The sequence below is a fragment of the Epinephelus fuscoguttatus genome, linkage group LG2, assembly GCF_011397635.1.
Source record: "Epinephelus fuscoguttatus linkage group LG2, E.fuscoguttatus.final_Chr_v1".
NCBI classification, from domain to species: Eukaryota; Metazoa; Chordata; class Actinopteri; order Perciformes; family Serranidae; genus Epinephelus; species Epinephelus fuscoguttatus.
In genome coordinates this window covers 43,193,938-43,220,119 of record NC_064753.1, presented here as the reverse complement: position 1 = coordinate 43,220,119, position 26,182 = coordinate 43,193,938, and the positions used below count along the sequence as shown (strand labels likewise).

The following is a 26,182-nucleotide window of genomic DNA, read 5'->3' as shown; positions in this document are numbered from 1 at the left end:
GCCATTCTGAATTAGACACGAGTGTGTTTAGGGAGGGGGTAATCCTCAATCGCCTCTGGGTGTTTTGCACACACTCTCACCAGCTGTTTTCATCAGTGTGGTGTCATGGTGGTGAAAGCCTGGCGGGTGCTGCCTCCCTGTGTTTGCACGCAGTAACTGCTGCCACTCGCAGTAATGACACCCATGCACAGTCACTCTCAAATGTACACGGGGTCAAATGAGCTGGCCTCGCACCCAGCAGCAGAATAACTCCCATTACACACCATATAGCTGTCATGGTATAGGTAATACACTACAGCAGCAGCTGTCAGGAATATGGCTCACATCCCAAATCACTACAGTACAGTAACATTAGGGAATTGACTGTGGGTTAATACACTAATGCACCTGTAAGCTGGTGCCAATTGTGTAAGGGCCACTGGTTACAGGCACATGGTTCTGTCTTTACACAATGGGTTTTTTTGGCAGTTTTTGGGATGACATGAACTGATAACTGTGAGGTGAAGGACGTCGCTCAGCGGTGCTGCTGTTTAAAGGTCCAGTCTGTCAGATTTATGGGGATACACTAGCAGAAATGGAAGACAACTGACCTTTTGCTATGCAGTCTGTGTTTGAAGGATATATCCAGGATGTCAAACTGACTCAGCAGCAACAACAGGTTAAAAAGACAAAGATAGTTAGAAGCTAAAGCCCAACTATAGGCTACAGATCACAGTGTAAAAGTGAACCACCACATCACTGCTGATCGCCACACAAGACAATGAATATAAAGGGAAACTTTGCTGATATTGAACCAGCTGTGTGGCATCACAGTGTGTGCAGATGAACAGTGTTTGGCTTCACCCCCGTGCTGCTGCCGGCAGCTGGACCTCCGTTTCTGGATGGGCTGGGAAGTCAAACAACGTACATCTGCACACACTGTGATGACACACAGCTGGTTGAGTATCAGCAAAGTTTCCCTGCTTCCCTTCACTGGTTCCTGTACAGCAGGGTTGCTCTTTGTTTCACTGTTATAATCACAAGCAAAAGCAGCATGTGTATACATTCAGTAGGCTTTATCTTCAGTAGCTAGCTAGCTAACCCTACATTTTTCAGGGTTTGATTTTGGTTTTGGAACAGGGAAGAAACGTATATCTTTTTCCAACCTCTCCAGGTAACGAGTATCATTAATACACGACGTGCCCCAGGCACAACATTTAGCTCCAAATCCACAAAACCAGCCTGAAAATGAAGGAAATCTGAAACGACTGCATTAGAGTCAAAGGAGCACAGCTGTGTTGCTGTCGGATGCTGGTCTGAGCTGGTCCCGTGCTACATTATGATTGACCAGTCTGTGTCAGAGGGCGGGACTTAGTGAAGGATTAGGATGATACAATAAATATTTTCTTTAGTGTATAATCACCTAAAAATATGAACTGCCGTGTTTTTGTTACCTTAGAATGAGCCGTTTTTCTACATAACGAGCGGGTCCTTGTCTACGGAGTCTGCCATTTTGCATTGCCATGTTTCTACACTCACTAAGAACAGACAATCCAAACACTGGCTCTGGCACTGACATTTTGCTGCTTTATTCAGTGTTTTTACTGGTTTTAATAACCAGGGGTCTCATTTATAAAACAATGCGTAGGATCTGTACTAAAAATGTGCGTATGAACAAAAGCCAAAAATGGCGTGCGCCAAAGAGTATTTGCCAATTTCTACGATCAAGCTTCTACCTCACCATCTGTGTCGCTTTTTCCCGTCTCCAAAATGTTCGTAAGCCTGGGTCAAAGTTTCTCCCGTCAAATCTGTTTTTATAGATCACAACTTTTGCTTGGGAAGTGGCGTACGCCTCTTTCAGGCCTCGTATTGTGTGTTCGCAGTGTTTATAAATGAGACCCCATGTCTGTTTGTTCTGGAGAGGAAAAGACCTCTGCGGGTAATTCAGCTCAGGAGCAGTATCCACTAAAGGAATTCTGGAGAAGTCTGCGAGAGAAGTTTCATCTCTTCACAATGTGCAGTCCGCACCACTAGAGGCCACTAAATCCCCCCATGAATCTCACACACTGCTCCTTTAACAACTATTACAATATTTGGTATATTTGTCAGTTAGTGTTTTTGCAAATCATAATCTCTCGCACTGAATAAAGAAAAATGTTCTTTTTACACCGCTCATGTTGCAAACTGCCGCCTGACTTTTCCTGAGGAAGCAAACACAGCAGAAGCAAAGTGTAGTGTCGATCAACGTTTATTCAAACTAGAATAACTCCTGGATTATCACAAAGACAGAAATACAGCAGATTAATTCAGTGTCGTCTTTGAGGCACACGGGAAAAGATCATCGCCAACAGTGAGTGACTATCATTTCCTACCGATGTGTCTTGTTAAATACAATAATATATTCATGGTTTATAGAAAAGTAAAAACAAAATCTTAATTTATGAAAACAATCTAAGAAGACATCAGTAGATACGTGAATAAGGCTGGAAGAGATACAGTAGGTCCTCACACAAAGTTACGGTCGACAACTTTGGCATCAGTGGATAAATCCCTTGTATAAAAAAAGAAGCAAACATGAGGCACTTTCCTATGAGCGATATTAATGGCACTGCTTGTAACATTTACATAATCACTTCATTAACATCAGCCTTTACACCTCAGGGTTAAAACGCTGTCGTTGCCGTGTCAAATGGCACCAGTTACGCTGTTGAGGAAGGCACTAACTCGTGACCCCTCACTCAGCAGATACTGTGTGCTTCTCAGGAGGTCGTCGGGGTGGCAGAGTTGATTAAAATCATGATCAAACGCTGACGTGTCGCTGGGAAGGCAAAAATAATAGCTCATAAGAAAGCACCTCAAGTGTTACAGAAAACAATCATTTACAAAATATAAAAACTAACAGTTCAAAAGTTTAAAAGGCCTCTATCGAACAAATAATTAAAATGCATGACTGGCTAGTTAAGGTGGAAACAAAATGCTGCTGCAGTTGAAGAGGGCCCCAGAGGTAGGCTTGTTAAACCACGCTGCGGGGAAGGGGAAGCTGCTGCTGCGGCCGGGATTAACGTTTCCTGCGAAGTGCCAGTTTTACTCCGCTGGTCTTTACGGCACTCTCCGGCGAAGCACCTGGTCCGCAAACAATGTACATCGAGGGAATCGGAGTGGAAGAAAACTACAATGTTTTGAGTCCCAGGGAGGCTGTCCCACTCTAATTTACACAATCTGTGTTAAAATTCCCATCAGTTGCTCTCTGAGGCTTTTTTCTCACAGCGCTGTGATCTTGAAGATGTAGCTGAGACTGCAATTTGAGTGCCTAATTACTTCAAGAAACCTTGTAGTGTTTTTCCACCCTTTGTTTACCAAAATGAGATCCTCAGATGTGCGATTTTGATCCCTCGCCAAATTTTCCTTCCCATATGTGTAAGGCAAAGAAAAGAACCTATGGGCTATTTGAGTATGGCATGCGGTGATGAAGTTACCTCCTTCACCCACACACTTTTCTTCTTCTGCTGCTGCTGCTGCTCTTAGTACGGCTCTGCCTTTAGACTTCGATATAGGCAGCATGTAAACACCATGCCTATGACCTGGGGATTGGATGGTGGGGAAGGAAAACATAGTTTAGGATATAAATCTCTGTTTATGTGCAAGCAACTTCTTGAAAAATTTCTTTGCCCACCTGTACACAAGCAATCCCAATGCCCACCGCTCCGATGATCTTCAGATGGTCCAGGATGAATTTCTCCAGTTTGGTGATGCAGCCACCCTAAATGAAAAACAAAGAGTGTCTTCATGTTGCATCAGTTGATGTGGGAGGGCTGCTGGAGTCTCACTGCAAACAAATGTTATGTATACAGCTCGGATATGAGGGCTCTTCTCTCTCTGCTACTCTGACACCACACAATCTCAACGCTGACATACTGAGACATGACAGAAATACCGATCTAGCCGCCGGCACTGAAAAGTCCACCCCGTCGATGCCCCCCCTCGGCACCCTTCATCCTCTCACCTCCACCTTGTAGATGTTGGATGGGTGGTCCCTGCGGCCGCAGAGCTCAGTGGGAGTCTTACAGCAGCTGTCAGGCACCATCCTGCTGTTTGCGTCTCTGGAGCGAATCCAGACGCTCTCAGCCCAGTCGGATGAACTGTTGCTGCCACAGCACTTGAACTGACGGGAGACAGAGGAAGACACATTTTCTATCTTTAGATGCGGAGTTCTGATGGCAGCAAAGAAGTATAAAAAGAAATGTGACGCATCAGAAGTTGTTTTATCCCAGCGGATAAAGCATTTGAATACTGCACTTCACTAAAGCAAAGACTCAAACCGCAATTTGCTGGAGACACAGTTTGACATTTTGTGCTTATTTGTTTTCTTGCCGATGGTTACATCAGGAGATCAATACACCTCTGATATTTGTACAGTAAATACGAAGCTACAGCAAGCAGCTCGTCGGCTGAGCTTAGCATTAAGTCTGGAAACAGGCGTAAATTACTAGTCTGGCTTTGTCCAAACCAAGAATAGGACTATTTCTTGGGGAGGGAGCAGTAAACTTCCTGAAGCCTCCGTTGGCTGCCTGGCATCTACCCAGAGTTCTAAAACAGTCCAGCACTGATGCCTGTAAAAACACAGTGTGCTATTTTGGCCACTTGGCCCTTACTTAACTTAGTGTGAGCTAAATCATTGGCAAGATGGCTGCATGAGCAACAACAGAAAGTCACAAACTTATTTTCTTCTTCAAACGGATTTAAAATCGTGTTATGTTCCTTGAATCTTAATGTATTGGTCCTTTTCTTTTAGAAATCGCTAATATGCTGTTATCTTGGTGGCTAACTAGCTAGCTAACTAATGTTACATTGTTATTGCTGATGTGGGCATGATAGTCACGCATTTTGCCATAGTTCCATGTCACAATAGCCCTTTAGATGGTAAATGACATTTGAAATTTAACTTAAGTCCAGCAGCGAAGTTGCTGCACTTGCTACCGCTCAAACTTCAGTTAGGAACAATCACAAGCGTCTTGACAACCGCAAAAGAAATAAAAACTGCAGATGTCGGCATACTCGCAATAACACATCTGTTTACATATACAGCAGCACACCGATGACGCATCAGGGTCTTGAAGTTTTCAACCACTACCCCTTGTATCTCTGTTCCAAGAGGCAAAGGGGCACTCGAAAAAGAGGGGTAAGGGGTAAAAATATGAAATGGGACTGGACCTAAACGTATTTCCCAAAAATGTAACAAGTCCAAACTAATTTTTGAAAAGTTTAGAAGAAAGAACAAAGAATAAATGTTGGCGTCTGACAGCCCGGGGCGTCTCATATTTGAAACACTGAGCATAAAAAATGAACTAACTGGAGTCTCGACTGCTGCTCAGATTTATCCGTTCCTTCATGTGCTGTCAACGGGTATAAGCAAAAGAGATGGTAAATTACAGCACCAGGGTGCAGACAAGCCCATCATGCTTAGCTGAAGTCAGAGCGACTGGAATCGGATTTGTTTTGACTCGCCCTCATCACCAAAATCTCTAATCTGATGGGATGATAGGTTACCAAAACACTGTCCAATCAACAGGCCACGTGTGAGTCCATGTGACTTTTACTTAGAAGCTCTGGTTCAACAACTACTGTCCAGTATTTTGGGTCAAAGAAAAACTGTGGGTGTGACTGCACATTCAAAATAAGATGACATTAACCTCTTCCTTGTGAAATAGGTGGTTGTATCCATCTATCTATCCATCCTGGTATGCAGACACTCACCTCCTGCTGCAGCTTATCCACAGCCCTGGTGATGTGCTCGTGAGTGCTCTGTTGGTACTTCTGTGTCATGGTGTCTCTCAGGTTCTGCTTCAGCTCCTCATTCAGCTGTTGAGACACACAGACACATACATTCACTAAAGAGCAACACAAATACCTCAGGCCAGCACAGAGCATGGCCAAGTGTTAAAAGGAGTTGTAATTGCTGACTCTGCTCCTGATGAGATTTACAGCACACAGAATTTAAAGGCCCTCCTGACGATACACGACATGGACAGCAGGACCTAACAACAGAGGAGCAGATGAGGACGGAGCTGGGGCGATGGCAGAGGAAGTCTGTAATTTTTTTTTTGTTCTCTAGACCAGTGGCAGAAAACGCTCGCTGGAGGAGTGCGAGGTCTGGGGGGCTCAGTTTCTATGGCAACAAGCCAGCTGGGAAACCACTGTAAATCAAAGCGTGAAGGAGATATCAAGGGAATGAATGATGAAGAGAGGAAGGGAGGGGCGGAGAGAGATGAGAGACGGGAGGTGAAGACAAAGAGGAAAGGAGAGGATGAGGAAGCAGGAGGGAGGGAGGGGGTTAGCTTTTCATTTTACCTGTTGACAGTTTTGGAAACACTGCGGCAGCGAGGTGAAAACAGCAATCCGAGGTTTAAAATGGCTCAATAAGTAGAAACAGCCGGTGTGTGAGTAAACAGCATTATGTGGCATTAAGCAGATACTAATAAAAGCAAACATGAGTTCAAGCATCTACTGAGGCGACGGCTGTGAAACCAGGGCTGCAGGTCTGAACCCTGCAGCTCCAGTCCAACCTGGACCAGCTACTCTACAGAAAAGTAACAGCAGCAGCGGTTTAGACCTGCAGATGTTGACAGGTAAATGTGTGCCATCTGCAGGTAGGGACAGTTATAGCATGTGCTGTTCTGACAACATGTGACTGCTACAGCTGCAATATTTATCTTGTTCAGGGCTGGCTTTTGACATCTTAAAAATTTTAAACTCGTAAAATGTAAGAATTTGTTGATGAGCATACTTCTGCTGGGTAGTGAAGGGCAAAAATAAACAAACAAATCTTTCTGAATGACTCTTTTTAGTGTCTGGTATGCAGCGGGTCAAACTGTCAAACGTCTGAGTGCTCATGAATCCCTGACTCCCACTTGCCCACTCACTGTTATTAACGTAGCACAGCAACAACACTGACTGAACGAGCAAGGACTGATTAAATCTCAAGTCATGACCTCCGCCAGCCAAGGCCAATGCTGCTTTCACTGACTCCTCAGATGGTCGTTCTTCTGACTTTGGTGTGTTAAGGATCTTTAAATTGTAAGGTGGAAACAACATGGTGTGTTTCATTGCTGAGCGTTTCAACAAAGAGCAACGGAAACGAATCAGGTGAGAAATATGATCTGAAACTTGTTTTTCAGAATATTTTGACCAGAACAAAGGAATACTTGGCACATCTACTTCCCAACAGGTGCATAAGAGAGAGATAAGCAGAGCACGACTGGAAGAAAAACTCCTGCACACTGTCTAACTTGCTTAAAATATTGATTTTAATGCTGCTTTTTTTGGTAACTAGAACTTCATCAGGCAAACAATCGTTGGTCAGTGATATTTCTGTGACATCGAATTGAGCCCACATAGACTACCTACAAGTGGGATGCTTAATCAGTGCATCAAAATGATATTTTATCTTTCTTGTAAACTTATACATGATGACTGGTTAGAAGAGAAGTTTTGAGGGGTGGGAAACACCAGCTGTCGAAAATGGAGGTATTTTAACGGAGCCTCAGAAAAACTGACACCATATTTTGCAAAATGTACAGATCACACTATTCTTTAGTGTCTTTAGTTCACTCAAGCTATACTGTTAATTACTTTGAAAAGAGAAGGACTTTTTTTAAAGATTATTTTTGGGGCTTTTTGCCTTCGATGACGGGACAGTTTCAAGCGTGAGAGGGGGAGAGAGAGGGGACAACATGCAGCAAAGGATCATGGGCTGCAATCGAGCCCAAGACCGCTGCAGCATGGACTGTGCCTTTGTACATGGGGCACCAGCTCTACCCACTGACCTACTGGGCGCCTCGGGGAAAGACTTTTCAACCAAACTTTGTCCAGAAACAAACTTTACGTTTGGGATACAAAGGAAAAGAAAAAAGTGAATGTTGATTGATGAACTGATTGCTAAACATCTGAAATTAAAATTGATCACATTCTTGTTAACTTGCAGAATAGTTTTCTTTGGACAAGTGACTATTTCTGGACTCATTTGGCTTCACCAGTCTGCTAATCAAGCACCCGACAAAGATTTATGTTCATTTCAGGCCATACAAAGACAGATCAGACAGCGTAAGTATGAAATGTAAAACCTCACATAATGAAAACAGCAGCTACAAAACAGAAAGAATGGCAGATGGAGCACTCATTACCGTTAGCAGCGGAGAAAAGTTGAGCAGCTATTACTTTCTTTGCCTGAAGGAGGCAACACTGACGACGTTTCAAGCACACTAATATTCCACTATTGTTCTGAAAATGGCAGCATTCAGTCAACAGCACATCAAGTTTGGATATTCTGCATTACACCTTTTACCAAATGAAACATTTCCTAATTATACAATGTGGGATATGCTCATATTAGTCAGGTATTAATAGCATTCTTTGGACATGTGTGCAGCCCACACTACGTGACATTTTTGTCTGTTTTGACAGTCCTTAGGTCAGATCAGGTGATTGTGGAGTCATAATATCATGCCATGACTTGGCTGACAGACATGACAGACTACACTTTGGTTCGCAGTCAATCATCCATGGTTGTCTTTCACGACGTGTGTGATGTCACTGGGTTATTCTTGTCCTATTTTTATTATCATTACTATTATTTCAGACCCTGTGTCTGTTCACGTGCCAGCCGAAATGTTTTTGAAGTAACATAAAAAGTGTCACCGGATGGGTGGAGCTACATTTGAAGTACCAAATGCAAACTATGCAAGTCACTGAATCCTCCACAACGACTTCCTGCAAATGTTTCACAATAAAAGCATTTTTAGAAAATGAAGGGATTACCTTAACCAAAATGATGAGCGGCTTTTAATTTGAAACAGATACAGAAGTGTTGAGTTTGAAATGACAGCGCGATGCATTTAACTTTAAGGTAAACAGGAGCAGATAAAAAGTAAAAATAGAAAAATAGAGAGGGAATAATAAATAACGGCCTGTTTATAATTCAGTCTGCTTTAAAATTAAGCTGATACCCGCTGCAGTTGTGGTGAGTAAAAGCCCCGCCACTATTTATTAATTATTATTATTAATTTTAATACTTTTTTGTCCATCTCCATTATGAAGTAATAACATTCTTTGCTAGCTTGATGCTAATGGCAGTACCCAGCGGGTTGATAAAGTGCCTCTGCTGTTTGACACCCTCATTTTTCCATTTTTACTCTGTGTGGTAACATCCATAGAGGAAATATCTAAAACGCTGGGGTGTTGTTGCCGCACAGTTGTCTACGGCAGCAGATCGCTCTGTGTTTCTATTGGTCAAAGTGACGGCTGTGAGGGGGGAAGCCGTGAACGACAAAAAGTAAATCAAACATCCTAGACTTTCTGTCAGGACATCGTGAGGTGTCCCAGATACTGCATGGGTTGGCGTCTACTATGACATACTACACGAGATGAAACGATAGATTATCGTGTATGGCACTCATTGTCGTTCATGATCTGAGCCAACACCGTACGACACTGCATAGGGCTAGAATCGGGCTGATATTGTGTGGTGTGAACCCGGCATAAGTCGATGTGTGGAGAATCTGCAGCTTGCTCTATGTGATAAGTGTGTTTTCCTGTGAGTTACATGCTGGTTTCATGAGGTTTTAGTCATCTTGAAATAAAAAGCTCTGAACTAATTATCAGAGAGAATAAAGAGAAATTATAACAATGGATGAAGAACAGAGGGAGGCAAAAAGAGAGGCTTTAGAGATTTTAGCAACACTTAATTAATGCAACAATCTTTTGAAGCAAGTACGGGAGTTAAAGCTTTAGGAAACAGGAGAGAGCCGTGGAGCTCAGCGACTGCTCATGTTCAGACGAGTTGTGTATTATGAATGAGGCCGCTATAATGAAAGCAGTGCACCTCCAGACTGAAAAAATGTCCTGTTGCTGAGCTACAAGCCACCAGGCTTTGAGATTTGTCGGGGTGGGAGCGACGCCGGTGGAGAGCAATGTCGTGTTAATATAACACAAGTTAAAAAAAAAAAGCCTCTCATTTGCTTGCCATGCAGTCAGTCATAAATATAATGCCAATTTTAGTTTAGTTTTTACATCAACAGGACTGCATAAGATAAAACAATCACTTGTGAGCCTAACTGAGTGCATTCTGTAGTCGTTAGTGGTATTTTCACTCTCTTTAGTCTCTGACCTTTGTCAGCAGAGTGCTTCATTTCTTTGTTTTTAAAAGGAACAGCTCTGTCTGAGTGTGGCTCAATCCAAAAGCACAACAAAATGCTTCAAAATGACTCTGACACAGTGCATTCAGCCTTGTTATGTGTACCACTGGAGGCATTTTTCATTCCATTTGGATTAAATGTATCATGAGTAATATGGTCAGTCTGATATTTGTATTTTTAATGGGCTGTCTCATATTTCTCGCCCGCAATCTGATTTATCGTGCTGGTTCTGTTGTGGTTAATATTACAGCGTAGCAGCTGCCACGTGGGAACTGAAAACAGTCGTCTGTGTTTTATTACAACTCCTCTGACTACGTCCTCAGATTAAGGAGGCACAAAACATGTGTCAAGCATATTGATTGTTTTAGTCTAGTACATCAGAGCTGCTACACACACACAGATATTAGGTTTTAATATCAGATGATACATTTTTGTATTCTGGTTGACTTGTGATAGTTTTATTATTTACTTCAGTAACAATAGACTGGATAATTTATCCAAACAAAAAAAAACAAAACAAAAAACTCAGGAGATTCCCTTTTGTAATCCACCAACACATTTCAGTTACGACTGCATTGTAATATGACAAACCTTAACTGTGTTTCATCTTCCTACATCTGTCAACTACACTGCTGTCATTCCAAACATGCATCTGAACATACATTACAAATCCCAGGGTGCATTGTGAGATACATTTCAAAGGACTCTTTTGTCATTTGCCTTAGGGGGGGATTACCTGCTGGTAGTAGATATAAGCCAGGACGCCGGCCAGGATCTCCAACAGGAAGATACACAGCAGCAGGACGAAGTACTGGGGAAAGCAGAGGAGAAGAAGAAACAGTTAGTTGATGTGACAAAGCGACAGGTGGCTTAAAAATCTGATGTGGGTTAAGTTTTGATGCGGTACAAAAACTTTACTTGATCGTGAAGGCCAAGGTTACAGTGCAATTCTCACAGAGACAAAAAGGGTGACAGCTGACTCACATGAACGGGTCCAGCATGGGCTGAATATGCATCAGCAGGTTTTTGGATTTTTAGAAACTATTATCATCTGGTCATATCTCGCTGTGTCCACACACCATCTCAATTCCTCTTTCTCTCTGTGCGTAAATTGAGTCCTTGCCATGGTTGCATTCGTAAATCCAATCTGACTCTTTAGGCTTAAATAAGAGTGCTGCTGGTTGAAGGAATATAATATTCTGTTTCTATATGAATTAACAAATGGTTCAGTTCATCACAGATTCACAGCTCTGCCGCTCTGAGAGTGTGGTGCTCTGAATATCAGACCAGTATACTCCAATAGTGCTCTGAGCCAGCAACTCTCGTCGACTCTGGAGAAACTGGGATCCATATCTGGTTTACTGTTAAGTTTTGCAGTTTGTGCAAGTTCAGGTTCACTGGTAATTGTCGCAATATGCCATCACTCATTGGACACATTAGTTGGGATATGAAAATGCACCTTAGAGCTGGTATCCCGATTAATATTCATGTAAACAAAGCCTCAGTTGTACACATGACAGTTCCTCTAGATTTTCTTTAACCCCCAACACTAAAAGTTCAAACTGCACCTATGTGGGTGGGACATTAAGTGAGGCTATACAGACAGGCAGCTGAATCAGAGTCAAAGTAGACAAAGGGCCACCACGAATGAATCAATGTATGAGAAACACATAAACACATGGGTATAAAAGACTTAAACCTGTACCTGATTTCTTTAAAAGCAAGCTGTGAATGCAACATAGACATATCATCACCTTTTTAAGTGAATATGGGCAACTTGTTAGCATACAGTTGCTTATTTACACAGAGCAGCAACATTATAATTCATTTGGAGTTACGTTTGTGTCCACGGGATGAATGCAAGTCCAATATTCACTCTCCTGTAGCTCTGATTCAAATCTCTACCAACTCCTGAGGGAAATATCTTTCTCTTTAGCCACTAAATGCTCCACTATGTCCACCAGCTAGTCTCTAACCGTGTCTGTCTGCTGTTTGGAGCCTAGCAGGTAGTGTAAAGTGGGTTTCTCAAGCTTGTTTTCTGTCTGCTGCGGCAAAATAAAAACGCTATGGGAGAGGTGAGAGTGAACCAAAACAGTAAAGTTGTGGACTGCACAGTTAAACAATGAGCTGAAGACCCTGCAGATCCAGGTGGTAAGTCTGTCAGTACATCACTACAAACGACCCCTTTCACACTATCTAAAAGTTTTCACAAGATGATTTGACATTGTTGATTTCTAGTAAAGTATGGGACTGATCTCTGATTGTCTATGACCTTTATACATGTAAATATGATGCAATCAACTGCACCACCATGTACGGCCTAGAGAAGCTCATAAAAGTAGGATTTATTGGAGTGCTGATGTTCTGGATTGAATTACACTGTACAGGTGTAACGAATTTACCGGTTAATAATAGTGCATATAACATGTACAACTGTGCCAGCCCATAAAAAGAGGCCTCACAACAGATGATGACACTTAACGTTAGGCAAACTCAAGTGTTTTCTAATGGCTTTCCATCTATGTTCAGCTCTTCTGCTCAAAGTTGGTTTATTAAAACCCAAAACTGCAAAAGTTATTGTTAACTGGCACATCTCACACTCTGCGCCTTTGCGTGAGCTCTGCTGTTCATCTCCAGTATCTGATTCATGACCAGGCCCATGGGAGTTAGAGGGAAGGTTTGCTTTTTGTGCCATGTTTCTGCAGAATTAAAGACAAGAGGAGATACTATCAGCCCGAAAACCTTGACCCAAATTCCTCTGGCCTGCTGCTATCAGAGAGAGAAAATCACGCCGGTAAAGTGGACTTGGTCTTTGATTTGATAGCTGGGGCTGATTAGACCTCTGTGTGGCTCTGAGCCTGAATGCTGAACAGACTCTAAGATGCATTTTGATGTTGTGTTGATGGTTTAAGAAGCATAGCAACAAAGATAGATAGCAAATACATAGGAAAGTCACATTAACGGCTGACCTTATGACACTAAACAAGGCGTGTGAGGATTTGATCCGACCGCAATTTATATCAGATCCTTTATGTCTAGGTTGTTGTACACCATTGTTGCTCAAATTGCAGCCCAATTGACCTCTCGCTAAGCCCCGCCCCTTTGTGATGGTCCGACAAGCTGTCAGAGTAAGCATGGAGCCCACACTGTCACTAACTGCACTCCCTGAAGAAATATTATCATGTTTTAGGAAAAATGACAGCATGATTCCAGAGAGAAGCAGACAGAGGGGTCTACAGTCTGTGTTTGAAGGATATATCCAGGATGTCAAACTGACTCAGCAGCAACAACAGGTTAAAAAGACAAAGATAGTTAGAAGCTAAAGCCGAACTATAGGCTACAGATCACAGTGTAAAAGTGAACCACCACATCACTGCTGATCGCCACACAAGGCAATGAATATAAAGGGAAACTTTGCTGATATTGAACCAGCTGTGTGGCATCACAGTGTGTGCAGATGAACGGTGTTCCCGGATGGGCAGGGATCTGCATGGGAAGTCAAACAACGTACATCTGTGCACAGTGCGATGACACACAGCTGGTTGAGTATCAGCAAAGTTTCCCTGCTTCCCTTCACTGGTTCCTGTACAGCAGGGTTGCTCTTTGTTTCACTGTTATAATCATTAAAAAACAAAAGCAGCATGTGTATACATTCAGTAGGCTATATCTTCAGTAGCTAGCTAGCTAACCCTACACTTTTCAGGGTTTGATTTTGGTTTTGGAACAGGGAAGAAAGCTATATCTTTTTCCAACCTCTCCAGGTAACGAGTATCATTAATACACAATGTGCCCCAGGCACAACATTTAGCTCCAAATCCACAAAACCAGCCTGAAAATGAAGGAAATCTGAAACGACCGCATTAGAGTCAATGGAGCACAGCTATGTTGTTGTCGGACCCTGGTCTGAGCCAGATAAAGATAACGATTTTGGTGGCCAGCCCGCACCTGCACTCTTCCTGTGTGGCCTTCAATCATATGTTGGCTCCTTAAATTGGCACTCAGTCATGGAAATTTTGAACACCCCACTGTACATGCATTGCAGTTTAATTCAGCGTCAAATTCCAGCTTAAAGATGCCAGGACATGCGCTTCTCAAAGCTTTTTTTTGTTCCGGGTCATCTGCACCGTCAAACAACTTAATATGCTCTGCTATTTTTCCGTGCAGCGTGGGATGGTTACAGTTCTGACTGTAACAGCAATATTTAAATATCAGTAACAAAACAAATATTGATAATTTATTTATTTTGGAGTGCAAGTTTTGCTGTTTGTTGTCCTTATTTTTTATATTTTAAAAAGTGGCTACCACTGATGACAACCAAAGGCTAGGAATTGGTTGCTGATTTCTCAAAATGGATGCCAATGGCGATGGGGCTGCACAATTATTCAGAATATTATGGAAACTGCAACATGGCCAAGTGCAATATCCAAATCGCAGGAGCTGCAATTTTTTTCATAAAGGTAAAATGTGTAACAAAATATTATAAATGGAGCACTGTGGTGCTACAGAGATCCCCCAGCCTACAAATCATATTCCAGGCGTAAGGGAACATGCTTGTTTGGTGCAGACTCCAGCAAAATTTGTTTTTATATTTTTATAGTGAAAATAAACACAAAAATGACCATATCCACGCACATCGCAATCCCAATATCTGTCAAAATAATTGTATAAATGTAATATTTAATATCACGCAGCTCTAAATGGCAACCCGGCAACTGTTACTGTCGTGTTCGGACTCTACCATACTTTGTCTTTGCCTGTGCTTTATTTTTTAAACACACACACAGACAGCAGCGTGTTTCTCAGGCCGATCCCATTTGGACAGTGATGTGTACAGGGTGTGACAGAGAGAACCTGTTGTTGGCTGTAGAGACAGAGGCGCCTGAATTACTGACTACAGTGACTCCAGAGGACTCCTTATGATCTCAGGCACACACTCTCTCTTTCACAGACTCATTTTATGTCTGAGCTGCCATTCTTCTCCCGGGCGACGTTAAGGGCACAGTGTAATTACTGCCAAAACGACTCTCAGCAGGTTCATATGTACAGAGCCTTTTTTAAAGCTCTACATGGGCTTCAGACTTCCTGGCTACACTACAAAATGTCTAGCATCTCGTGGTAAACTCAGACTCATTTTGCTGAGGCTATTAGAAAGCATCTGATCAGTTTCTTTGGCCATTTGTGTCCCTCTTTCACAGCAGCCCCTTCTCTCCTCCAGCATACATAAATGAGCAACCTTTAACTGCAGCATGGATACACACACATTTGTATGCAGCTCCGTGTTTGACTGTGTTTCTATTTCAGACTTCATTAGAAGTGTACTGCTGCCTTTACAATTACAGAGCGAGGGGGAGTTCAGAGTCACGCTGAAGGTGACTTTAATCAGACTGATAGCTGTTGGACATGTGCTGGGTTTTGAATGGAGTCATCCCGCATCCTTTCGCCTACATGGTGAACTCTCTGGCCACACGCAGCTAATCAATCAGAACTTTAAACTGCGTCAGCGCGATGCAAACTCTATAAACCTGTGTCCAGCAGCTGGCGTTTATTAAACTAACTTTAGCCTGGTGTCTGAGCAGCAGTGAAGCCTGATTTTTCTTCACACAAAGTGTAAAAACGGAACCTTTTCTTTCCGTAAGCCACTGCAACACGCTAATCTTCATTACAGCTTGGTAAACATGTGATCAACGGTCACCTGCTGGGCTGAATCACGACTCCAACACGTCTCTGTCACAGAGATGATGGTTTACTAAAGTGGTGCCTTTGCTGTCTTTGTAGTGGCTCTGCTAGTTTTCCTGAAGCTTACTATATTTCTTAGTGTATTTATTTCTCCTGCCATTAACAGAGGTGCTCTTTACTTCAAGCGAGGAGTTTTACTTTTATTTTAATTATTCTACTTATTATTGTCTAAATTATTTATTCAGTCCATTTAGGTTCAGTGTGTAGAATTTAGGGGGATATATATAGGCAGAGAGAATTTAAGTATTTTCTTAAGTGTATAATCAGCTGAAAATAAGAACTGCAGTGTTTTTGTTACTTTAGAATGAGCCGTTTTTATCTACAAAGGGAGCAGGTCCTCTTACATGAAGATTGCCATGTTGCACCACCATGTTTCTACCGTAGCCCAGAACCGACAAACTGAACACTGGCTCTAGATCGGGCCATTCCTGTTTTTGCTTCCACCACCGTAGTTAGCGGCCCCTCGACAATGAGCAATGTCGGGGAAAAAACGCCTTTGCTTCAACGTGAAACTGCTACATGTTTTTACATTGGGTCCGTTTGTTTTGGAGAGAAAGAGACCTTTACAGATAATTCAGCTCCTGGTAAAAAACCTCCTGAACAAAGAACACTGAAGGCATCATGTACGGGACAAGTTTCAGCTGGCTGCAGTTTGCAATCCTTACCACTAGATGCCACTAAATCCCTCTAAATCACTGATAACACTGGACCTTTAAATATCAGGAAACTGTCAAAAATGCCACACAAACATCAAAGGTGACTTCTTCAAATTGTTCTTCTTCTTAACAAAAGCTAAAGACAAATGCGTCGTATTAATGCTAAATACATACAGTATCTCATTAGATCGACTTTCTCCCTGGAACATAACATATACAGCTGTTCATATCAGCCTACTGGTAGTAAAATATAACTAGGTATGATATGAGATTTAATAATTCCACGTGACGATGTGGCACTGCAAATATGTCGAAACAAGTAAGAAACTATAAAGCCAGCAAATGTAGTTGGATGATATATATATTTATAAAAAAGGGATAATCAGTTAGATTTATTTTAGAATATAAGCCGGAGATTTCAGTTGTAGTTTTATGGACAATTTGAAAATTCATGAATAAAAGATTTTGGATGAAGACGTTCTAACGACTTAAAAATGCAAATGCGACTAAATATCGGTCTGTGAATTTGCTTCTTTTGATGCGCAACATAAAACCAGCATAGCGCCTGTACACTCACACACAAACACACACATACACACACGCACAGAGAACTCCATTATGTTCTCCATCTTTGGCAATCTCTTGTGATTCCCCCCCCTCCCTCATGACAAGTTCATTCCTTCACCGTGATTCATGGCTGTGATCTCAACTCTTCAAGATGCACCATGCATTCAGAAAACACACACAGAGAAGGTGTGCACGGATTTCAAACTAAGCATGACCACTTTGCACTATAGACCATATAACCTGTACCTCCTTTAACAGATTTTCGTCACACAGTTATTTACACACACACACACACACACACACACCATAAAGAAATCCATTTAAATGGGCGTTTAATATCCTCTGTCACACAACACTGTATGCAGATCCTTTCATCTCTCTCTTCTTCCTCTTGTTGGAGCCTACAGAATTGTCCTGAGAAATGAGCGATGATCATAACTAAGTCATGAAAGACTCATCAGGTTGCAGGACAGGCGGGCTGCGAGCTGAGCAGCCTGACAGAAAATGAACTCTGAAGCAGCGCCCTCTTTAACCTTTGCTTCTGCTTGCAGCTCTGCCAGCTTGTTGCCTCGTATAAATAAAATTCAATTGAAACAGCGAAACACCAAATATAGTTAGATAAGAAAAAGCAAATACAAAATGAAATGGAGAGAAAATAGAGGCGGTGAAAGACAGACAATGAGACAGAGAGTGGAATAAGTGCTCCCATGGAGCATATGTCCTTTTCAACTGCTTGATTGATTATAAAAATAAGCAGATGACGTCACATTTTTAGGGGTTTAAGCCAGAAGGGCTGAAGTCTATTGTGTTTGTGCTGGTTTATCAGTTTTCTTCAAAAATGATTCAAAAAGATGGTACATCATAGACACATGACATTTTACCCCAATTATTGGAAGTTTCTGCTCAAGAATTATAACTCTTATCAGCGTGAGAGGGGTGCTATAATTAAAGGTCATCTTCAGAAAGTCAAAACTAGTACATTATAGGTCCGATAAAGCCGGATCTGGGTGTGTCGGCAACGGCCTGCCCTGCCGTCTGCTACAGAGACATCAGTATTAAACTGAGACTGTTTCATAGCGGGTTAAAAACTCCTTGCGGTCACATTAAATAACAGTCCACGTCTCTGCTTTGGTACAGCTGGTGGTCACACCTGATGCAAACTGTACCGGTGTACACTTAACCTGTACTTGAGACTGGACTTTGGGGTCAAGTGTACTCAGATCCAGGCCCGAGTCCCTGATGTGAAAGCTCTCTAAATAAATATCCCAAGTTATAATTAGATTAAATACAATCTGTAACTTTAGATAAATCATTGCTGTTAAAATGGAAGAGACGAAAAGAGAAGAAGGAAAACAGGAACAGATCAAGTGAGACGGACAGAAAGAGACATGAGAGAATGAGGGAGAACTAAAGAGAAAGGCACAGAGACACACTCAGACTTGTAATATGTCCGGTCAAACTGCATGAAGTCAGTTTCTCCACAGGTGGATCCAGCGTCTGTTCGGACTGCTTTCCATTTGGCTCTGTCATTTGGAAGGAAAGTTTCTCCCTCCCCTCCCTGAGTCATTATACTGTTCTGTCGCTTTTCTCCTACAAAACAATGAAGCTTTGTGTTTGCAGACACACACCACACCCCTCTTCCCATGGGAGAGTTTTCTTCTTTTTCTCTTCATCTCGGTGACCTCTCTCATACTTTGTACCGTACAAACATCACTAACAGCCTCACAGACAGTCTGATATGGCCTCCCCTTTAATCTAAAGGCAGCTGCAGCTGGTTTATTTAAGCCTTACTGCTGCAGAACTTGTGACCTTTAGGTTACAGCACAGTGTAGCCAATCACTGCTGCTCTCATGTACTCTCAGCAGGTACCGGGCACTCTCCACATACAGGAAAACAATTACTCTACCTCTCTCCCCCAACCACCAATCTGCCCTTATGTTTGCCCTCTTTAACAATCTCGATAGCATCTCTCCTTGCCGACAAGTTCACTCCTTCACTGTGATTCATCGACCTAATCTCAACTCTTCCGGATGCACAGAGCGTTTCAAAACTACACAACACACAGGACAAGAGGTGGCGAACACACCTCAATTTACACACAAGTACCGAGTTATAAATCAAATAATCTGGACAGAGTGGGGACTAAATTTATTGTGTACCGCTCTATCTAGAGACGTTTCAATTATGTTTTAAAGCCTCAAAAAATAATTAAATAAAATGTAAAAAATCCCCAGACAAGCTGCCCTGCTTTCTTCAATATTCAATGTGGACAAAAGCAACAGAAACTTCCTTAAAAATCATAAAATTTAAAGCAATCTTGGCTTGTTTATGTGTGTCATATTACAGTATCATCTGCATACCCTTTCAACTACTGTCTTTGAAGACTTCCACTCAACTAGGAAGCAAAATATCTGGTTTTAAAGGTCCGGTGTGTAGGATTTAGGGGGATATATTGGCAGAAATGGAATATGATATAATTAGCATGTTTTATTGAGTGAATAATCACCTGAAAATAAGAATCATCATGTTTTCACTACCTTAGAATGAGCTGTTTATATCTACACAGGGAACAGGTCGTCATCCCAGATTTACCAGTTTAAATCATCAGGTTCATTTGTCTTGGAGAGGAGGACTTCTCTGCAGATAATTCAGGTCCTGGTAAAAACGTCTTGAACGTCTGGATCTTACTTTATCAATGACAAAAGGTGAGCACATATTAGCAGGTGCTGGACTAATGGCCCGTCTCCAGTAGGCGAAACAACGTCACCTATTAGTAATAGAAATTACTTGATTCAGCGTTTACCGGTTTAAATCACCGGTATCTGTTTGTTATGGACAGGAAGAGACCTCTGTGGATAATTCCGCTCCTGGTAAAAACCTCCTGAACAAACACAAAATAAATTCTAACCAGGAGAACTTACTGGTTGCAATCTATGATCCTCACCACAAGAGGTCACTAAATCCCCCTAAATCTTATACACCTTTAAAGAAGCAACAGACAGCATTTTTGACTATATATATCATTATGAAAATAATGTGTGTTGCACAGGGGAGTGGCCACAGTAAAATCAGACTATCAGTGTTTACATAGGTTACTTAATGGCTTTGCAATCTTTGTAATAAGCTTCTGCCACCAGGCACCGCAAATTTTCGCGGAAAAAAATCTGCTTTACGGCAGGAAATGCGTCATGTATTGCCAAACTGGTCGGTCAGCCAATCAGGGACTGGAGCTGGTCCTTATGAGGAACTGGCCGGGGCATGAGATAGTTGAGTCAGGAGCACAATGGCAGACGGACAAAGTTTGGAGATAAGTGAAAAACGGCCTCCCAAAAGAAAACGAGCTCCTCTGTCTGAGGAGGCGAGGATGCACAAAAAGCAGAGTGATAAAAGAAGAGGAAAAACAAGAGCAAACCTCAGTCAGGCGTTCAAGAGATGGAGGGAGCTCCGTGACCAAAGAGGCTTTCTTTCTAATGGATCAGTAAGTAACACGGCTAAATGTTAGCTAGCCGAAAGAGGACTGTACTGTACTGGCTGCTAGTTCATTCCTAGCTGACCAGCATCGCAAAAATTTATGTAGGCACTATTTGCTTTCTACCAGACTACACCCATCAAACATAACACTGCACAGGGGAATGTGCACCTATTGCTGGCGCACCTAGCACCACTGGGCTAGCTAACCTCACAGCTCAGCCAAGGAGGACGCCATTAATGTTAACTTCTTGCAATGTCACGGGCACAAGCCTCTTGTCCATGAGTAGATGCACACTTCCTTCTGCACAGTGACATAGTTGGGGGAAAGAGTTCCCACATGAAACTGCTCACAACAGTCTGTGGACTGTCTTGAGTAACTGGGTCATGATTTCTGGAAAGAGACATTGCTGTTGAGTTTTTCAAAAGCATTTTTGGCACTTTGAGCACCACAAGCTGAGTGGCATCTAGTTCCATTATACTGGAGAGAAGGCAGACATCTCTAGAGCTGACATCTCCAATATTCAGCAACTCACACCAAAACAATCCAGACTGATAAACAGCACTTCAGGTAGGAGGAAAAATACCTATATGAAATTTTGATTTTAGGGTGAACAGTGCCTCTAAGAATAAAACAGCAATTGTATTTGTCCTTGACTGATAATTCTTCATTTTCTGTCTATGTTTTAATGTTTAAAAGATATATATACAGATACCAGTGTAGGTGTCCCAAACTTAACTGGAGTACACAATTAAAGTTTATTTTTCGTTGCTACAAATACTAAAACGAGCACTGACAGATGAGACAGTTGTTGCATAATTTGAACGTAACTGACCAAAAACACAAATATCAACGCCTTTCTCGTTTGTTTGTGTGAAAACTTAAAAAGTATGTGTCATAACTTTTTTTTGGTTGCCATCCTTGTCATCTAGAGAGTTCTTGCTACTTCATGAATGCTACAAATAAATATACCTGGTGGGAACTGGCTATATTTTGGCATCTGCCTCGTCTCAAGCTGAAAATAACTGGCTCTGCCGAATTCTTGTGGACTCATCACCGGTGAAGAGTGGATAATGCCAAAGATGACGCATGAGTATGTGCATAAATGTACCATGCTGAAATGTGTGGATGGAGTCTGAGCGGTGTGCGAATAGTACAGTGTTTCTGGGTGCATATTTAGTGCCATGCAGGTCTCTGTTGGTGAAACACAGTGCTGTGTACAGAGTGTGCCAAATCAAATATGGGCACAGGCTCCAACTGAATGAAGTTTTTGTTTTGTCTGAACTAAACCCAACCGAGGTTGACACCTTGGCCGTGGTGTGTGTGGCATCACGATGTCCTTCTAACGACCTATTACTTCTGGAAGTGTTATACAGTGTCCTATATTTACCTTTTGGATTATTCTAGGGCGGAAAAGCAAAATCTATTCACATGCAAAGAAAGATGTCAGTGCCCAAATAAACTGATGTTCATCCTACTAAGGAATATACAAACCTGTTTTGTGTCTGAGTGCACTGAGTTGAGTCTTTATCTAGAAATTCCCTCATTTACTTCACAATGGATGTTAATTTGTAAGTCTTTTGAGGCTTCACATCTGCGTATTATCACCACATGAGAAAATTGTTTTGTCTTCCAACAATGTGCGAGCTAGCCATCTGGCTGAAGACAGGACAGAAATACTGCCAGTGTGCGAGTTACTGCTTCATGTCGAACACAATAACAGGCAGCAAATAAAAAGCCTGTGTGATACAGAACCCGTGTTTTCCTTTGTGTTGTACCTGGACATGGGGTGGTCTATGGGGGGCCAGTAGGTACAGAATTTAAAGAGAGCACATTCCCCAAGGCTGTTCAACTCTTAAATGGTACAACTTTGGCATTCTTAGGTAAACTACACAGGATTGTTGGCTACTGTTCATAAACACGCTCGCCAGCGAAACTGAAAGTAAAAGCCAACCCCAGATTCACTCTTGTTTGGCGTTTTGCCTTTCTAAATGTACATTCTTTTGGCGCTGTGTCTTTTGGATGGTTGGTGCTTACAGTCTAGCCCTGGCCGCTATCTTTTTCAGGTTCCCTACAGCCAAAGGCAGGTTAGATTTAGGGCTTCTAAGACTATTTTAATGCCACTCATAATGAAATTAAGGGTGCTTTCACACCTGACCTGTTTGGTTCAATCAAACTCAAGTTTGTTTGCCCCGAGTGCAGTTCGTTCGGGCAGGTGTGAACACAGCAATGGCATTCGGGTGTGCACCAAAACAACGAAACAAGACCTTCTTGAAGAGGTGGTCTCAGTCCGGTTACAAACGAACTCTGGTGCGGTTCGTTTGTGGTGAGAAGGTGTTCGACCTGGATGTGAACCAACTGCAGTCACATGACACATTGTTTGGGTTAAACATGAGCATGTTACAGTCCTGGAGGATTATTAATGTGCACCTCCTCCTGTACTGCCTTAATATGCACATTCAGCACATCCAATGCATCAAAACATTGTTTTCTAGTTGGAGCCGCGCCTCGTTTTCAAACTGTATGGTTTGACTAAAATGAACAATGACAGCAATATAGTCCACGATGAGCAGCGCTAAAATCAACCTGCGTAGTTGTCCCTCCATTGTGACATTAGAAAGTGTCACATTTATCTTGCAAGTGTACTCTTCTTCAACGTTTTGTTTACTTCCTGGATTTTTCCCACATGGAAATTCTGACCAATCAAGAGCAGCTTTCTCACACAAGGCATTTGATCTGGTCCGCTTGCTGCCGTGAGAACACGAACCAACTCTAGTTAGACAACTTTGGAACAAAATAAGTCCCTGATTTGGACCAAAGGACACAACTCTAGGTGTGAAAGCACCTTAAGATCCCCTCTGTATAACTATAACTATATACTGTTTTAAACCAGTAAATCCTGCCTAGTATATCTTTAAGGGTTCTTTGTCTCCAGCTTAATTTGGTATTCTGTGGATTTTAAAATGTATTTTTTTGTATAATGGTTTTAGTATTTAGTGTGCTGTCTTGAATGTTGCCCAGGCTGTCCGTTCACCAAGGCAAGTTCCTATAATTATAATTAATGGCAATTAAGTTAACTCACACCAATCAAAATCTAAAGACTGCTGTTCATTTTCATGAATAGTGAGTATGTTGTTACATCTTTTATTTTTATCTTCCAACATTATTTTTGGGTTCATTTCCAACTATATTTGAAAATACAATTGGTCATGAAAATAAAGTTGTCCTCCAAAAAGGGGTGGTGGTCGCAGGAAAATTTTTTTTTTTAAAAAAATCAGAAAAACAAATATGCATATGTAACAAACTCTTATTATCCCACTGTTTGTGTTCAGGTTGCAGAGAACAAGTGATTTCTGTTTCACACACTTTAACATTTTGCCAAAGCGTGCAGCTTCTATTATATCTCTTGCCTGACGTGATCTCTTACCACTCGCAGTAGCTTCCTCTGCTCCCTGAAGGTGGCACAGCAGCCCAGCACGCCTGTTACCATGACGATGGCTCCAGCCAGGACCAGTATGTAGGCGGAGGCAGCGTAGGTCTTGGAGGAGAGAAGGCTGATGTAGTCGCTCTTCTCCACCAAGGTCCAAACGCCCACTGCCATCACAACGCCCCCTGCCAACTGGGAGAAGATTACATGGTTAGAGTCTGATCTCAGGCAGTGACCGGTACAAAAGGACTGAGACTCTGGCCCCCAAGACGGCACAAAGTACAACACCGAGGAGACAAAACCTGAGAGTGACAAAGAGGTTTGACTTATTTATAACCCGAGTCGGCTTCAACGTGATGAAGAAGAAGTAAATGCCTGCCAGGGGTTGACTGTGACCTGATACAAACGAGCCATCACTGCCACACGAGATAATCTAATCTTGAATCAGTCTATGGTGGCAGATATTTGTGAATGAGCCGAATGGAGCTGCTCAGGTCAGTAATCCAGGGCTGTCACTACTCCTGTGACACGTTTGATGAAAACATGAAATTTAGCTGCAGCAATTAGTCAGTTGACAGTAATGTAATCAACTGTCATGATAATTACTTAATTGTTTCAGTTATTTTTCAAGAAAAATGCCAAATATTCTCTGGTTTTAGCTTCTAATGAGAGATGCTTTTCTTTGTCAAATATTACGGTAATTTTAAAGGTCTTGTGTAGAATTTAGGGGGATATACTGGAGACAGGGGAAACAGGCAACACAGATGGTGAGGTGGTGAACTGAAGCCAGATTGGGAAGATTAGATGTGAGGAATCATTATATGTATAATAACTTCTCACACGTTTAAATTTATCTCACACGTTTCTATAGATCCACTTCATAAACAATTAAACACAGCGGTGATATTTTGTTTGTGCCAGTGTACCATAACTTTTCCATAAGCACCTTTTAATTGTGAAAGATGTGTCACCTTAAATCTCAAATTAAATTCCACTCAGTATTTCATTAGAGCTGGCTTATTATCACATTCCCCACCACCGGAGTGCAGAGGAGCGGGTCGGGGCTGGACTGTGTGCTGCTGACACTGCTGCTGACAAAATGATAATAAGGACCTGAAAATAAGCGTGAATATACTGAGCATTTCACCTCAAAAGCATTTTTTTTTTTCCTCACAAATTTTTAAATGTTTCTTTTACATTTCATACTCTGGACAATTCATTGAGACAATAACTGGCAGATTCGTTTCTATAAATTACATGATTGTTAACTGCGGCCCTGAACATTATTCTTTTTCTACTTTTTGGTTGAGGAATAGACATTTTTAAAAGGGTTCTGAGTTTAAAGTCTGAGGAACTATGAAAATCAACAGAATCCTTAAACCCACAGGATGGACTAAACCAGCATAAAAACCAGTGCTTCCATCCAGAAAATAACGACTGTCACAGTCTGACATCTTCAGCGTTATCAAAGATAATGGTTGATGAAAACATGAGGAAAATTAAATCAGTAAGATATCACTGTGCCGAGTCAGCAGATGGAGCAGCACTGCAACAGAGATCTGTCACTGTGCCAAAGCCTTCAATCTAACAGCCGGCCTAATTTAGATTTAATTTACAAGAAGGGAAGACGATGGCTTCAGACTGTACCACACCCAGAGACAGTGTGGCTGGTAAACACACACAACAGGGCTAAACAAGATGCTTTAATCAACACTCTTTACTTGCCATTACTATTTTAAAAAGTAACCATAGTGCTTTTTTTAATTGGCAGGAATTAGCTGCAGTACCTTCTGTACCAATGCTTTATATGCTATTTATTTCAGGATTTTTCTTTCAGTCCTTACAGGTGCAGTTTATAGGTGCAGTTCAGAACACTACCTAATAATACGAGTCAGGGATTCTCAATGTTTTTGCTCATGACCACTTGAATCAAAAGCTACGTAAGGCCTCCTGTAACCAGTTGCTAGTGAGATCAAAATATGTGTTTCCCTTTAAGATGCTTTCAAGAGAATATTCATCATTTTACCCACATAAAACAATATAAACAATATATTTTCAAAAGCATACATAGAGCAAAGCATCTCACAACTTTTCAAAAATCATCTTGCTACCCACAGAAAAGATCCCAGCCCAGTAAACCACAAAAGAAGCAGAATTG

General features: G+C 41.8%; 1 protein-coding gene across 1 annotated transcript in view; it reads right to left on the bottom strand.

Annotated features, from left to right (window-relative positions):
- Nucleotides 1–2,209: 2,209 nt before the first annotated feature.
- The window catches only part of LOC125906190 (CD151 antigen-like), a 35,753-nt gene continuing 11,780 nt past the window's right edge, over nucleotides 2,210–26,182 (bottom strand). The window contains exons 3-8 of the mRNA XM_049604656.1: nucleotides 24,025–24,216; nucleotides 10,906–10,980; nucleotides 5,734–5,838; nucleotides 3,983–4,141; nucleotides 3,653–3,739; nucleotides 2,210–3,560 (exon numbers count right to left, since the gene is read on the bottom strand). Coding sequence (XP_049460613.1) covers nucleotides 3,501–3,560; nucleotides 3,653–3,739; nucleotides 3,983–4,141; nucleotides 5,734–5,838; nucleotides 10,906–10,980; nucleotides 24,025–24,216 — 678 coding nt within the window. The 3' untranslated portion in view covers nucleotides 2,210–3,500. The remainder of the gene's footprint in view (nucleotides 3,561–3,652; nucleotides 3,740–3,982; nucleotides 4,142–5,733; nucleotides 5,839–10,905; nucleotides 10,981–24,024; nucleotides 24,217–26,182) is intronic.